General features: G+C 43.6%; 1 protein-coding gene across 1 annotated transcript; it reads right to left on the bottom strand.

Moving 5' to 3' along the window:
* Nucleotides 1-520: 520 nt before the first annotated feature.
* Nucleotides 521-14086, bottom strand: LOC136466306 (CLIP-associated protein-like). The gene is made up of 14 exons (XM_066464689.1): nt 14066-14086; nt 13871-13945; nt 13698-13766; nt 13541-13626; nt 13348-13465; nt 5756-5854; nt 5361-5670; nt 3471-5248; nt 3180-3239; nt 2945-3049; nt 2751-2825; nt 2584-2652; nt 1998-2099; nt 521-1071 (listed from the first exon to the last, which is right to left on the bottom strand). Exons 1-13 carry the CDS (start codon nt 14084-14086, stop codon nt 2007-2009), a joined length of 2958 nt encoding a protein of 985 aa, XP_066320786.1. The 3' UTR covers nt 521-1071; nt 1998-2006.
* Between the last annotated feature and the right edge of the window lie 30 nt (nt 14087-14116).

The raw sequence follows: 14116 nt of genomic DNA, 5'->3' as shown, positions 1-14116 counted from the left end.
TTTTTTCTCCCTATATATATGGACCACCTCCCTCATAGGCATCATAGACTTGTATACGGGAAGGCCCCTAGGTTAAGGTATCCTCAAGTTGTAAATCTCCGGCGTTTGTAACCTCACCCGATATAGTGAAGATTTACTGGCTGGTGTCCGTGGTTTTTCTTTTTCACCTTGGAAGGGTTTTTCACATTAAAATCTTGTGTCTCCTGTGTTTGATCTACTGTTTTTTATCGTTTATATTGCCTATCATTTATAACAAAGCCAACCAAAGCTGATGGGGATGCATGAGACTGAAGCATACCATACGGCACACCTCGTCAGGCACCGCATTGATGAAGCAGCAAGCCAGCAAGTACCTAGTAGTATCAGCGACGGGATATGGTGCCCATGCAGCTGCAGCAGCCTACAGCCTGCAGGCCAGGCCGCCATGAGGGAAGAGCCTTTGGTGCTCTCGGCAGACAACCACTTCCACTTGGGTATTGGAATAGTATCCATCCAGTCCCGTCCAGGTTCCATTTTCACAAAATCTTGCTCTTTCTTATTCAAATTCATCACTGCAATGCATGCAGCAGTATTTCACAACCGACTGACTGTTCACCCTTCTACTTCCCACTTTAAATGACAACAGCCGCACAGCACAGCACACACTCCACAAACAAGGAAAGAGGAGGAGGACAGGAGGAAAAACCAGGCGCAGCCATTGCTGCTCACAGTCGCAGCACGGCACGGTACACTTCCGTCCGCAGCGCAGTGCAATCTATGCTCATAAATCGGGATCGCAGGAGGCCAAAGGACTGCGATTCCTTCTTCTTCCGGGGCGCGCACTGGAGTTATGAGAAGGCAGCCTACGGTACGCACGCTGCCCGTCGCCTCGGAACATCCTCTTCCTCCGGCCGGCCTGGCCGTCCGGCGTGCCCTGCTGCGTCTGCCGTCCGCCGCAATCAATCTTGCCTGGGACAGCCGGCTGGCGTAGGTGGTTACCAGCTGCAGCTGCGCGCTGTCCAGGCCTTCCAGGTACGGCGGCAGCGCCGGCCGCAGCTTCAGGTATGCGTCCACCGCGCACACCATCGCAGCCTGCATGCAGCGCACAGCCGTGGGTGAAAATGAGCAACACATGTCATCATTTTCTTTTTTTGATTGAGGGGGCGAGCAAATGCAGATCTTTCCAGCAAATACAAGACGACTACTGCCACTACCTGGTATGTCAGTATGTGTGTGGTTCAGGTACAATGCTGCTGCAGGTAAAATGTAAAGCTACTGCAGGTCCTACCTGATGACGGCTCCTTGTTTCTTCTCTTCAGTCATGCAAATATGCTTAGGAAGCGGCATGCATAGCATGGATGTGAGAGAGTAGTATCAGGATGCAGTCTGGTGCTTACATGCATGACCTCTATCTTGACTGGATCCGATCATCCGAATAAAGTTACCCCCATGCAGATGCAGGCATGCACTGAGCTCTGTTCAGTAAAGAGGGATATGGCCCGGCTAAACGAAAGGAACAGACCAAACATGTGCGGAAGAAATGCTACTGAATTTTCTGGTTCTCTGAACACATTGAATCATGCTAGACAGCAAGGCATGATTATTACAGTTTTTATTGTGGCCACCGCAGTCCATAGATCAGTAAGAGGCTTCTTGCCCATGGACCCTTGCATGAACAGATCAAGTCGACCATTTTGTACCAACCTTTTTAAGCCGATTGGTACTGCAAGTTTTAGATGCTGCTAGTGAATTTATGGTTTTGTTCACACATTGAATGCAGAGTTTTTATTTGATGATTTTCCTTGCTAACATAGTCCAATAACCGATCTTCTAGTGCAACCTGTACATTGTGTTGCCTAAATAATTGACCTCTAATCATTCCTAGTATTTTTTAGTCTTTTATTACCTGAAGTAATTTGGAGGAGATGAAAAATAAGAACAAATTTCCCGGGGAAAAAAGTGAGCGATCTTAGTGGTCTGGAATATGTAAATCAAAATCAAAGCGGGGCTGGATTAACCTTGCGGACTTATGGACTGCGGTTTTCGAAAGCATCCAGAAGTGAAGGAAGAAACGTTGACAAATGAGCCATGAGGTTGTCCTCTGATAATCGGATCACAAGCTGAAACAAAGAAAGAATAATGAGTATCCAATTTGGGAAATGCATGCTAGCTGTATGCCTCACCTAACTCATAACACGGGTCAAAGTGGGACAATGAGCTGTACACATGCATGCGGCTAAATGCTAGTTGACTCCCAGTTCAAGCCATGAATATGTTAAAGCTAAAATTGAGGCTCATAGCACTAGTTTCCTAACTGGTTTGCAAACATGATAATCATAAAATTTACATAACGAAACTTGGTGTGCTGATTACTTTGCTCAAACTATTGATGCTCATAATAAGAATTTTCTCATCCTGGCTGGCCAACTGAGAAGCTATGGCCAACATGTTTAAATGAGAAATATAAGATTGCTTACAAAAAGGTAAACACCAGTAATAAAGGGGGAAAAACAGCAACAAGCCGTTCAAGTCCTCTATCCATGAGATTCAGTTCAAAAGGTATCGACAGCTATAACACTAACAAAAATGCAAAAACAAGCGTACCCCAAGGCATCTCAGTGGGTCAAATTGAGTGACCACAGTTGTCAAGCAGATATGGGCCTGATTTACAACCTGCAGCGACAGTGACATGAAGGCCTCAGATGCCAACTTTATGGTTGATTGGTTGCATCAGCAAATGCTAGCTGAACCAAGCACTGCAAGTGTATTACCTTCAAGGCACCGTCTTTGGTTCCATGCAGCAGTTTAGCTATAAGAAGTTCAACACAGTTCTCCATCGCCTTTCGCTGGATGGAAAGGGCAAGGCAAAGGGTCGTTATCATGGAAATTGGTATTCAATAATGGCACATGTTAGATGTAGGAAGCAAACAAGTAGTCACTGCTAACGAGTCTCAGAAAAGCTTACGTGCTTTTCAAGAATTTCAACCAACAGAGAAAGCGCAAGCTCTCTTGTGGGCACATCTGGATCATCAAGCATCTCAAAAAGGGAAGAAGACATCTGTTGTAAATTCTGAAAACGAGTGCAAGATGAGGTGATGTCCAGCAAAATAACCAGGGGAGGAGAAATACCCCTGAAACAAAAATGATATTGAGGTGATTACAACATATGAAAAAACAACAGCCCGTCAAAATAATCTAACCTTGGTGGGCACTGAGTGTCCATTCGTTTCAGAATCTTCTTCCAATTGACTCACTGCCTCCTTTAATAGAAAATGAAAAATCCGTTACCAAGCTTTGTAGAAGAAAGCTCATAAGACACTTACAGCATGTAACTGTTGCGGAAAGAGAACAAGCTAAATAGTAGTTATCAAACAAAACACCATCAGGTTAGTCAAATTTTTAGAGATCTGATGTATGTGCAAAGTGCTATGTTAAGAGAGAGAGAGATGACTGGGAAATTGCATCTAAAAAACAGACTGGGAAATGCTTACCTCATGATCCTGGCAGTCATTCCTCATCCTCGTAACTTTGTTTTTTCGGGTATTTATGTGCAGTTCACTATCATTTGGTTCATCAAATATCTTCGTACTCCGACTGTCCCTGCTTGCACTCTGAACTATGTTATCTGATATCACACTAAAGTCACTTCTTCTCGGGAGATCATTATCATTCCTTGACCTCACGGTACAAGACTTCTTGTCCATCATTTCAGTTTTGTGACCATAAGATTCATTAGATGATTCAAACTCAATCCTTTCAGTATGGTGCTCTGGGACTTCCAAAGATAAATTTGGGAGACACTGGAGTGCAGAACTGAAACAATCATCAGTCTTAACAGAACTAGATTGATATGCTGGACGCAGCGGTGATTTAGCAGATTGATATGAGGGATGCAGCGGTGACTTAGCATATTTATATGCGGAATGAAGTGGCGATTTAGCAGATCGAGGATGGAGTGGTGATTTAGAAGATCGATAAGCAGGATGCAGGGGTGATTTTGCAGATTGAGATGCAGGATGAAGTGGTGATTTAGCAGTGAAACCATCAAAAGATGCAGCCTTTTGCTTATGTCTCTTTTGTTGCAAGAACTCTTCCAAGTCACTTTCTATTGTAGGTATTAATTGCATCATTGCCCGTCTTAACTGCTTTTGTTCTTCCATTGACAAGGTGACCAAAAAGCTTAACATGGATTCAGGGTCATAATGAGAATAAATAGATGAGAAACCAACCACTGTAACCTCCTTCAGTTTTTTGTTTTTATCATTAAGCAAAAAGGCAAGCTTTCCCAACCATGGCTTAAGGAAACTGCTGCTAGAATAGCTTTCAGAATTGACTGTGCATTTTACAAAAGAGGCATTTGCAAACTCAAGAACTGCCAGTTTTGCCTTGGGAGATTTCTGCTCATCTAGCGAACGAAGTAAGGCGGGTAAAAGAGAATCAATGGGATAACTTTCATTTGCATGTTTAAAAATTGCCAAGCACCGCTGCTTGATTGATTCCTTTGGATCATTCAACTGAGAGAAAATACGGGGCAGTGTCTTGTCGAGATAATGTTCAAAAGGCTTCTTGAAAGCTGGCATGATCTCAGCTAGTGATGAGAGAGCGGCCTGTGCCACTTTGTGATGGGGATCATCCAGATATCGACAAACAAGTCTCATAACCTTCTCAAAATTTTGTGCAACTTCCTGAGTGCTTTTTGATCCACGTTCTAGCAAACACTGCCTTAAGAAACTGAATGCATATACCTTCATCATCCAATCTGATCTTGGGTTAAGACCTAAAGAAAGTGCCTCTGTAAGAGATGAGGGCACATCCATGTTATTGACCATTTCTCCCAAAATGAGTTGCTTCTCATGTATATCACTTTTGGTACTGGCATAAAACCAATTTGTCATCTGCTTACCCAAGAGAGGTCGACGGAAGTTAGGGGTGTAACTGCCACGTGGCTCCTTAGAAACAGCACTCTTCTTATGAGTTCCTACTTTTCCACTTGATCCAGCATCAGAACTTACTTCAACGGGATTTTCCTTTAGCAGGTTCCCTGGACCTTTCGAGTTAACTGCAGGTGGCAGGCACGTCAATTCAGAAGGATCTTCTCGTCCTTGAACTTGCTGAGTTATCGGTTCAACATTCAGCCTGCATTCAGCCTTATGTTGAACAATTGTTACAACAGCTGCATCATTCAGTGACATTTCTGAAGGTGCTTCTGTTGCAATGGGAGTGGCAGTTGGCGGGTCACAAGCCGATAAATTGACACCTGCACTGTTGCCTGAATTTATGCAATAAATTGGTCAGCAGAGCCTAATATTTCCAGTTAAACAAATTAAAAAAACAAGTGTTTACAGGTAATGATAAAATTTGTTTTTTTTAATGACAGGTACCTGAATCATATTTCTCAGTATCTCTGTCTTTAGTTTCTACTTTTCTTAGTGTGATCTTATCCTCAAAAGAACTTCCAATAGTCAAAGTGTCATCCTTATTGCCTTCATCTGGGCCTTTTGAGGTTATATCATCACACTGGAGGTATAGTCTGTCTGATGGTTGCAGGTCTCCAGAAGAAAATGATGTCCCAGAATCGACCTTAACAACTTTATCTATTACAGCTGGAATGAAAGAACTAGGTTGAGGCTGCCTTAATTTAACTGGAGGAAGATGCCTTTGAGGTGTCTCAGCATCTTCATCATTTATCATCTACATAAAAAAATGTAGTTACATGATTAGATGATTAGTATGTCTAATAAATTTCCTCAACGCAAGATAAGTTTAAGGAAACCACTTTCTGTCTGGATGGTTCAAAAGATGAGTACAGCTGATGTGAACGGTCAGGCCAAATCTTTGAGAACATCCTGTAGCATGCCCTTGCGCTTGATCGGACCTTGAAATTGGAAAAGAGCAGAATAAATCAGAGGACTTTTGACTTCCATAACGAAAAGACAAGAAGTTGAGGACTGCAACAACTATAGGTTCTTCACGGCATCTTTCAGTTGACCAAAAAAAGGACAAACTGACTAATGCACTGTTTTATTTTTTGAGGGGAACAAATGTGTTAGGTTAGAGTTTTTAGGTATATTTATCAGATCGGGATGTATTGCATAGGAATAGAGTATTCGGATTTCACAGAGAGAGAGAGGGGTGATAGGTCGCAAACCATCGAATGCCGTAGTTGTTGAAGCTCCGACCGGGGTTTCGTTGACGGACGCCATCTGCGCGCCGGCAGCGACGGTCGGTGGAGAGGGAGTCGGCGCTGTGGCGTCCTCGGCGGCGGCGTGTGCGTCGGGTGGCGTTGCCGGCGTCGGTGGTGCTTCCCGTCGCTGGCAGCGCCCCTACTTTCGATCGGGTCTAGGGTTAGGATGTCGGTGGGGTAACTGGCGGCGCGATGAACCTCGTACCGCGAGCCCCGGCCCCCACCTTTCCTTTATAGCGCTGTGCGACGGGGGCCCACCAACCATGTAGGGTTGGGCGCCCCCGATCAGGGCGCGAGGACAAGGCCCAGTTAGGCCGTTGGGCCTAACTGGTGGGAGATCAATCCTAACATTCTCCCCCTTAATCTCTCATCTATTCTTCGTTCTTTAATTTCATACTCAAAACTTTCAATTCATATTTTTCTTGCTTCCATCTTATTTCATCACAGATTAGTGCATAGAACTGTCCCATCGTCACAGCAATTAGTGCCGTTAGACTAACAGCCACAATACACTTCTCCGTTTTGAAATATAAACTTTCTTTGGGCCCTTCGTATGTTCGAGAATCATAGGCTTTCCCTTAAACCCATGCCGGCTACATGTTCTCTGAACACGTTGGGTGGTAAGCCCTTTGTGAGCGGATCCGCGAGCATTTTCTCTGTACTTATATGCTCAAGATTTATTATATGATCCCGAACTTTATCTTTCACAACATAGTACTTTATGTCAATGTGTTTGGCAGCACCACTTGACCTATTGTTGTGAGCATACTGTACCGCTGGATTGTTATCACAATACAATCTCAGTGGTTCATTTACATTATCAATCACTTTCAATCCGGGTATGAATTTCTTCAGCCAATTCACCTGCCCCGTTGCCTCATAGCATGCTACAAACTCGGCATACATTGTCGAGGATGTAGTTACGGTTTGTTTGGAGCTTTTCCACGATATAGCCCCTCCTACGAGAGTAAATACATATCCTGACGTGGATTTTCTTTCATCTCCCGCATAATCAGAATCTAAATACCCCTCTATCTGCAGGGAATCAGATCTTCTATACGTAAGCATGAGGCCTTTCGTACCCTGCAAATAATGCAGGACTTTCTTTACTAATTTCCAATGTTCAATTCCTGGATTCTTTTGATATCTGCCAAGTAACCCGGTAACAAAAGCTAAGTCAGGGCGTGTACACACTTGAGCATATTGTAAACTTCCAACAGCTGAAGCATACGGTACCGCTTTCATTCGGTCAATTTCATATTGGTTCTTGGGACACTGATGTTCCCCAAATCTATCGCCCTTGACTATAGGAGCAGGTGAAGGACTGCACGCATGCATACTAAATTTCTTCAGGACCTTTTCTATGTATGCCTTTTACGATAATTCTAGAACCCCTTTTCTCCTGTCTCGGTGAATCTCTATTCCCAAAACGAACGAGGCCTCACCGAGATCTTTCATATCAAAGTTTGAGGACAAGAATTTCTTCGTTTCTATTAGTAGATTGATATCACTGCTAGCAAGTAAGATATCATCCACATACAAAATTAGGAATATGTACTTTCCATTCCTGAACTTTGCATAAACGCAATTGTCCTCAACATTTTCTTCAAACCCAAAACCTTTTATCGTTCTATCAAACTTCAAATACCACTGTCTTGAAGCTTGTTTCAATCCGTAGATTGATTTCTTCAGGCGGCATCCCATATTTTCCTTTCCTTTTACGACAAAACCTTTCGGTTATGCCATATAAACATTTTCTTCCAAATCCCCGTTTAGGAAAGTCATCTTTATATCTATTTGATGTAACTCCAAATCATAGTGGGCTACAAGTGCCATTATTATTCTGAAGGAATCTTTACATGAGACTGGAGAAAACGTCTCATTGTAATCAATCCCTTCTCTTTGCGTGAAGCCTTTCGCCACAAGTCGCGCTTTAAATCTTTCTATATTCCCTTGGGAGTCATATTTCGTTTTGTAGACCCATTTACAGCCTACTGTTTTGGCTCCTTTAGGAATATTTTCTAAGTCCCAAACTTTATTGGTACTCATTGATTTCAATTCATCTTCCATGGCCTTAAGCCACTTTGATGAGTGGTCGCTTCTCATGGCTTCTTCAAATGAGGTGAGATCATCCCCCATCTGACATTCTTCTGTTTCATAAACTTCATAGTCATCAGTAATAGCTGATCTTCTTATTCTTTGAGACCTTCTAGGTGCCTCCGACACTTGTTCCACATTTGACTGTTGTTGTTCTTCCTCATGTGCAACATTTGGTTCTATAGGTTCCTCAAGGATAGGTTCCTCAAAGACACGTTCCTCATATTCATTCATTGTCGCCATGGGAGAACTTGCAACAGGTGTTGGCATTACAGTGTCCTGCACTGTCGGTGCAACAGCAGCAGATAGCGTGAAGAATGGTTCTTCAACCATCGGAGTGGGTACATGTACCCGCTTCTCCTGTAGGCTGATTTCTCGTGCTACCACGCTCCCCCTGATCATGTTGTCCTCCAAGAACACAGCGTGTCTTGTTTCTACAATCTTTGTATGTCTATCAGGACAATAGAAGCGATATCCCTTCGATATTTCTGGATAGCCAATAAAATGGCAGCTGACTGTCTTGGAGTCTAACTTTCCTATGTTTGGGTTAAACACTTTTGCCTCAGCTGGACAGCCCCACACACGCAAATGGTTAAGTGAGGGTTCCCTTCCTGTCCATAATTCATACGGTGTTTTAGGCACCGATTTACTTGGTACTCGATTAAGTATGTGAATGGCGGTTTTCAGTGCCTCCATCCATAAACTAATCGGTAATGTGGAGTAACTCATCATGCTTCTTACCATATCCATTAAGGTACGGTTATGTCTTTCAGCCACTCCATTCTGCTGAGGCTCCCCCGGTGTGGAGTACTGAGCAACTATGCCATTTTCCTATAGGAACCTTGCGAATGGTCCAGGAATTTGGTCATATGGGGTATGTCGCCCATAGTACTCTCCACCTCGGTCTGATCGTACTATCTTGATTTTCTTATTGTGCTGATTTTCAACTTCAGCTTTAAATATTTTGAATTTATCCAATGCTTCCGATCTTTCTTTAATTGGATAAATATTGCCATAACGAGAGTAGTCGTCTGTGAATGTTATAAACGAGTCATAACCATCCACACTTTTCACAGGAAAAGGACCACATATATCTGTGTGGATTATTTCTAAAATTCCTATGCTTCGTTTAGCATCTTTCTTAATTTTCTTGATATATTTTCCTTTAATGCAATCAATACATTGTTCTAAATCTAAAAATTCTAAGCGCGGGAGAATTGATTCCTTAACCAATTGTTCCATTCTCCCCCTCGAAATATGGCCCAAGCGACAATGCCATAATTTCGAAGAGACAGTATCAATTCTCTTCCGCTTCTTAGTTACATCCGCAGATAGGGAATCATTCACATTCTCATCACATACATTGTTCGCATTCTCAGCAAGAGATAATAAATAAAGCTTGTCTTGTTGGAAGGCAAGACCAACACATTTATTATTAACCAGTATCTTACACTTGCTATTACCAAAATGTCAATCAATTCCATCATCATCAAGTTTCGAAACACTTATCAAATTTCTACGCAAAGAGGGAACATAAAGTACTTCTTTAAGTCTAAGTACAAAACCATTATTCAATTCTAAAGAAAAATCTCCAATGGCTTCAACATTGGCTTGCAGTCTATTTGCAACTTTAATCGTTCTTTCTCCTCTTTGCAAGGTTCTCGTCCCACTTAACCCCTGTAAAGAATTTGCAACATGAGTAGTTGCTCCTGAATCAACCCACCAAGTGGATTTATCATAACATAAATACAGGGATTCATCTACAAATGTAATAAATTCATCACCTTTCTTTAGCAGAGATTTTAGAAAGTCTGGACAATCCCTCTTGTAGTGTTCCTTCTTGAAGCAGTGCTCGCACTGATCTTTTTCAGCTCCACCATACTGCTGATTCTCAGAATCCTGGGATTTCTTTCCCTGTGAACTGGAGGAAGAGGACTTATCCCACTTAGGTTTCCCTTGTGGTTTAGAATTCTTGCCATTAAAGTTCTTTCTTTTGTTGTCCTTCACAAAATGAGCAGATTCACCTTGTGAGGACTTTATCCTCTCCTCTTCTTGAGCACACATTGAGATGAGTCTTTCTATGCCCCATCTTTCAGGCTGCATATTATAGTTCACAATGAAGGTGTCATATTCTTTTGGCAAAGAAGCAAAAATCAAATGAATCAGGAAATCCTCCTCCTTCAAATTTATTTCTTTTAGCTTAGATGCCGTAGTGTTTATCTTCAAAATGTGCTCTCTTATGCTACCACCAGTGAATTTCTCATTCACAAGCTTCTTAATCAGTGAACTTGCTGTGGCCTTGGTAGACCCAGTAAACTGACTCTTGATTTTCTCAAGATATTCTTTGGCAGTAGCACATTCAGGGATTGAGCCCCTTATCTGTTTTTCTATGGTGGCTTTGGCTACCAACAGGCACTTACGGTTGGAGAGAGTCCATTGCCTATGTTCAAGGTCATATTTTATTCTTATTTCAGCATGATCACGCTTTCGAGAAGCGAAATCAGCGTCAGATTCATTGTCACCTCTCACCGGGTCCTCTGGCTTAGTAGGACACGGTGAGGTGATGGCAAAATCGACCTCTCCCAACGCAAGTTCCAATTCATATTTCTCCCGCCACACATGGTGATTGGTTCCGTTGAGTGTCGGGATGTTGGCAATGTTCACAATGCATTTGCCTCCTGAAATCACACCAGAGTAAGTAAGAAACATTTATACGTAAAATTCCATGCTTTAACTCAACGTTGGTCAAATTAAAACTTATAATTCATCCATGCAAACATTTTACATCACCGTTGGGCAGAAGTAAAATTAATGCACAATTTCTCATGGATCAAAAATTATAATATTGTTATTAACAACGTTGGTCAGAAAATAACAGTATCATAATCGCATCAAAATTATCAGAAATTCATTTCTCTTAAAATTAAATTATCCTGTTGGTTCAAATTTAATCAAAGAGAACAATAATTATCATGCACAGCGAAAACATTAATAATCTTTTCATATTATTATTTTCCAGAAGCACTAAAAATTCATTGTTTTCTGAGCAAAGTATCGTTGGATAAAATTTGCACAGAAAATTGTATAAAAATCATTCAAATTCAGCAAAATATGCATTTAAAATTGCTCCTGGAAAATAATAAGAAAAATCTTCTTCTTCTTCTTTCATTTTCAGCCCAGCGCGGCCCAGCTCGCCCAACAGCGCGGTCCGGCCAGCAGTGTGCGCTGCAGCGGCCCAACACAGCCCAACGCCCGCGCGCACGCGCTGTCCCACGCGCCCAGGCCGCACCCAGGCCGCAACCTGGGCCTGGGCCGGCAAAGTGCGTCGCACCTCGCGCCCGCCTGGGCCTCGACTTGGCCCAGCGCATCTCGGGCATTCGATCTGATCCGACGGCCGAGCGGCCGTTTCGCGCGGATCAAAAAGCTCGCCGCGGCCGGTGCCCTGGAAAAAACCCTAGCCATTTCATTCGGTCTCTCTCTCTCTTCGCCTCACTGCTCTCTCTCTTCTCCTTCAGCGCAGCGCAGTCGCAACCGAGCGACGACGAGCGGAGCGGGCAGCCATGGCGAGCCTTGGCACCGTCGCCGGCCCCCTTGCCGGTGCGCGTGCTCCCCCCTCCCGGGTGAGCACGCCGCCGTCGAGCGGCCTGGCCGCGGCGCCCCTTGGCCGAGCCCAGCGAGCAGCGAGCCGAATCGGCGCTTCTTCTCCCGCGCCGGCGAAGAGCCGGTTCGGCTCTTCTTCTCCCGTGCCGGTGGCGGTTCATCCAACGCACCCTAACCCTACCCCCTCTTTCCCCTTTCTTTCTTTGAGTTGTTCTTTTCGGGTTTATCCGAATGGGGAAAAACTAGGGTTAGGTTTAGGGTTTGTTCTTGCCGATTCGGGTTAGGGTTTGTTCTTGCCGATTCGTTTTGTTTGCCTTTTATTTCTTTCTTTTCGTTCATCCGAATGGAAAAAAAATGGGATTAAGGTTAGGGTTCGACCCTTCTTCTTTCTTCTTCCCCTTTTTTCTCTCTTTCGGATTTGCGTCTAGGGTTCTCGGAATCCGACCCTCCCTTTTCCCCTTCTTCAATCCCTTGTTCAGTTTTGATTTTGGGAATTAGGGTTAGGTCTTAGGGTTCGGTTTTCTACTTTATTTCCCGATCCGCATCAGATCGGTCGGTTTCACTTAGCCGATCTGATTTCTTGTCGAACCGTGGCTCCGGTACCATTGTTAGGTTAGAGTTCTTAGGTATATTCATCAGATCGGGATGTATTGCATAGGAATAGAGTATTCGGATTTCACAGAGAGAGAGAGAGAGGGGTGATAGGTCGCAAACCATCGAATGCCGTAGTTGTTGAAGCTCCGGCCGGGGTTTCGTTGACGGACGCCATCTGCGCGCCGGCAGCGACGGTCGGTGGAGAGGGAGTCGGCGCTGTGGCGTCCTCGGCGGCGGCGTGTGCGTCGGGTGGCGTTGCCGGCGTCGGTGGTGCTTCCTGTCGCTGGCAGCGCCCCTACTTTCGATCGGGTCTAGGGTTAGGATGTCGGTGGGGTGACTGGCGGCGCGGTGAACCTCGTACCGCGAGCCCCGGCCCCCACCTTTCCTCTATAGCGCTGTGCGACGGGGGCCCACTAATCATGTAGGGTTGGGCGCCCCCGATCAGGGCGTGAGGACAAGGCCCAGTTAGGCCGTTGGGCCTAACTGGTGGGAGATTAATTCTAACAAAATGAACTAATTTTAGACAAGACTTCTCTCTTAAGACTTTAAGAGTGGTCAAAGATCTGCATCTTAGAAGAAACTATAACAGTCCAGGTTTTCCTTTTGCCCCACATAGAGCGTATATTGATAATAATTCAGGGGTACTCAGCCTTGACAATCAATGGGCTAGTCAACTTTATGTTTTAATTATGTTTCAAAAAGAAAAACTTTATGTTTTAATGAATCTATGTGGTAATACCTAAAGAAAGTCTTTTAAAAGAAAACACTAAAATGTGCTCCAAATTTATAGGAGGAACAGATGACCCTGTGGAATCCCAATCAAACTTCTAACCAGCATTCCTCTCAGGAAATGACAAGAAATGGAGAATGAATGAATGACGCAATGTAAATACCTCACTAGTTGCATCTGCTATACAACATTTTATAAGGTCTTCGTACAGGTCAGCTGATCTCTGTATTCCTGGAGTATCAACCCAGTACTCTAACATTAGTATTGCGTATTCGCAACACCTGCAATTGGGGAAAACCTTTTTAAGCTCCCATCAAGTATTATCTGTCACAATACCATATCAGTGCTTCTCATACCTGGCACGAAGAACAGCACTTTTATCATTATTTGCAAATTCAATAATCCTTGGTAGTATACGAGCTACCTTGCAGTTCCTTAACATCTGTGCATAGAGAGCAAGAATCAAACAACATGAAATCAAAATGGCCAGAGCTAGCGCTTGAGCATGTATACCTCTTTTATACAGTTATCAGCAGACTCAGCAATTACAAGGACGGTGATCACGACATTCTTAAGAAGGACCTGTGGTTTTAAGTAAAAACAAGGTCGATTCAGATACATCAGACTGAGACCGATAGCTGTTACTGTTAGCAGTGGATGCATAGAGAAAGAAAGCGACACCATACTGGAATAAGCAGCTCTGCATATGGTTCAAAGTCGCGGAGTAACTCTTTCGATAGGAAGTTTAGTAAATGGCATGCCTATTAGTATCCAAAATACAAAAATGCATTTCAGCGAGTGCCAAAAAAGGACAAAATATGGCATGTTCTATTTAGTAGGATATTTGACAGCCACACGTGATGTCTGTTTTCGGGTCAAACAAATCTACAAGGCACTACCATCGCAATTTTGTTGATTTGCAGATCAGGTTA

Source organism: Miscanthus floridulus, chromosome 7 (genome assembly GCF_019320115.1).
Source record: "Miscanthus floridulus cultivar M001 chromosome 7, ASM1932011v1, whole genome shotgun sequence".
In the NCBI taxonomy this organism is placed as follows: Eukaryota; Viridiplantae; Streptophyta; class Magnoliopsida; order Poales; family Poaceae; genus Miscanthus; species Miscanthus floridulus.
This window is presented reverse-complemented; position numbering and strand designations above follow the sequence as displayed.

Coding starts and splice junctions, on each gene's coding strand:
- LOC136466306 (XM_066464689.1), bottom strand. CDS start 14,086: ATGGTAGTGCCTTGTAGATTT. Junction 13,767..13,870: donor ATGCAGAGCTGCTTATTCCA/GTATGGTGTCGC, acceptor TTAAAACCACAG/GTCCTTCTTAAGAATGTCGT. Junction 5,671..5,755: donor TTGAACCATCCAGACAGAAA/GTGGTTTCCTTA, acceptor TTTTTTATGTAG/ATGATAAATGATGAAGATGC.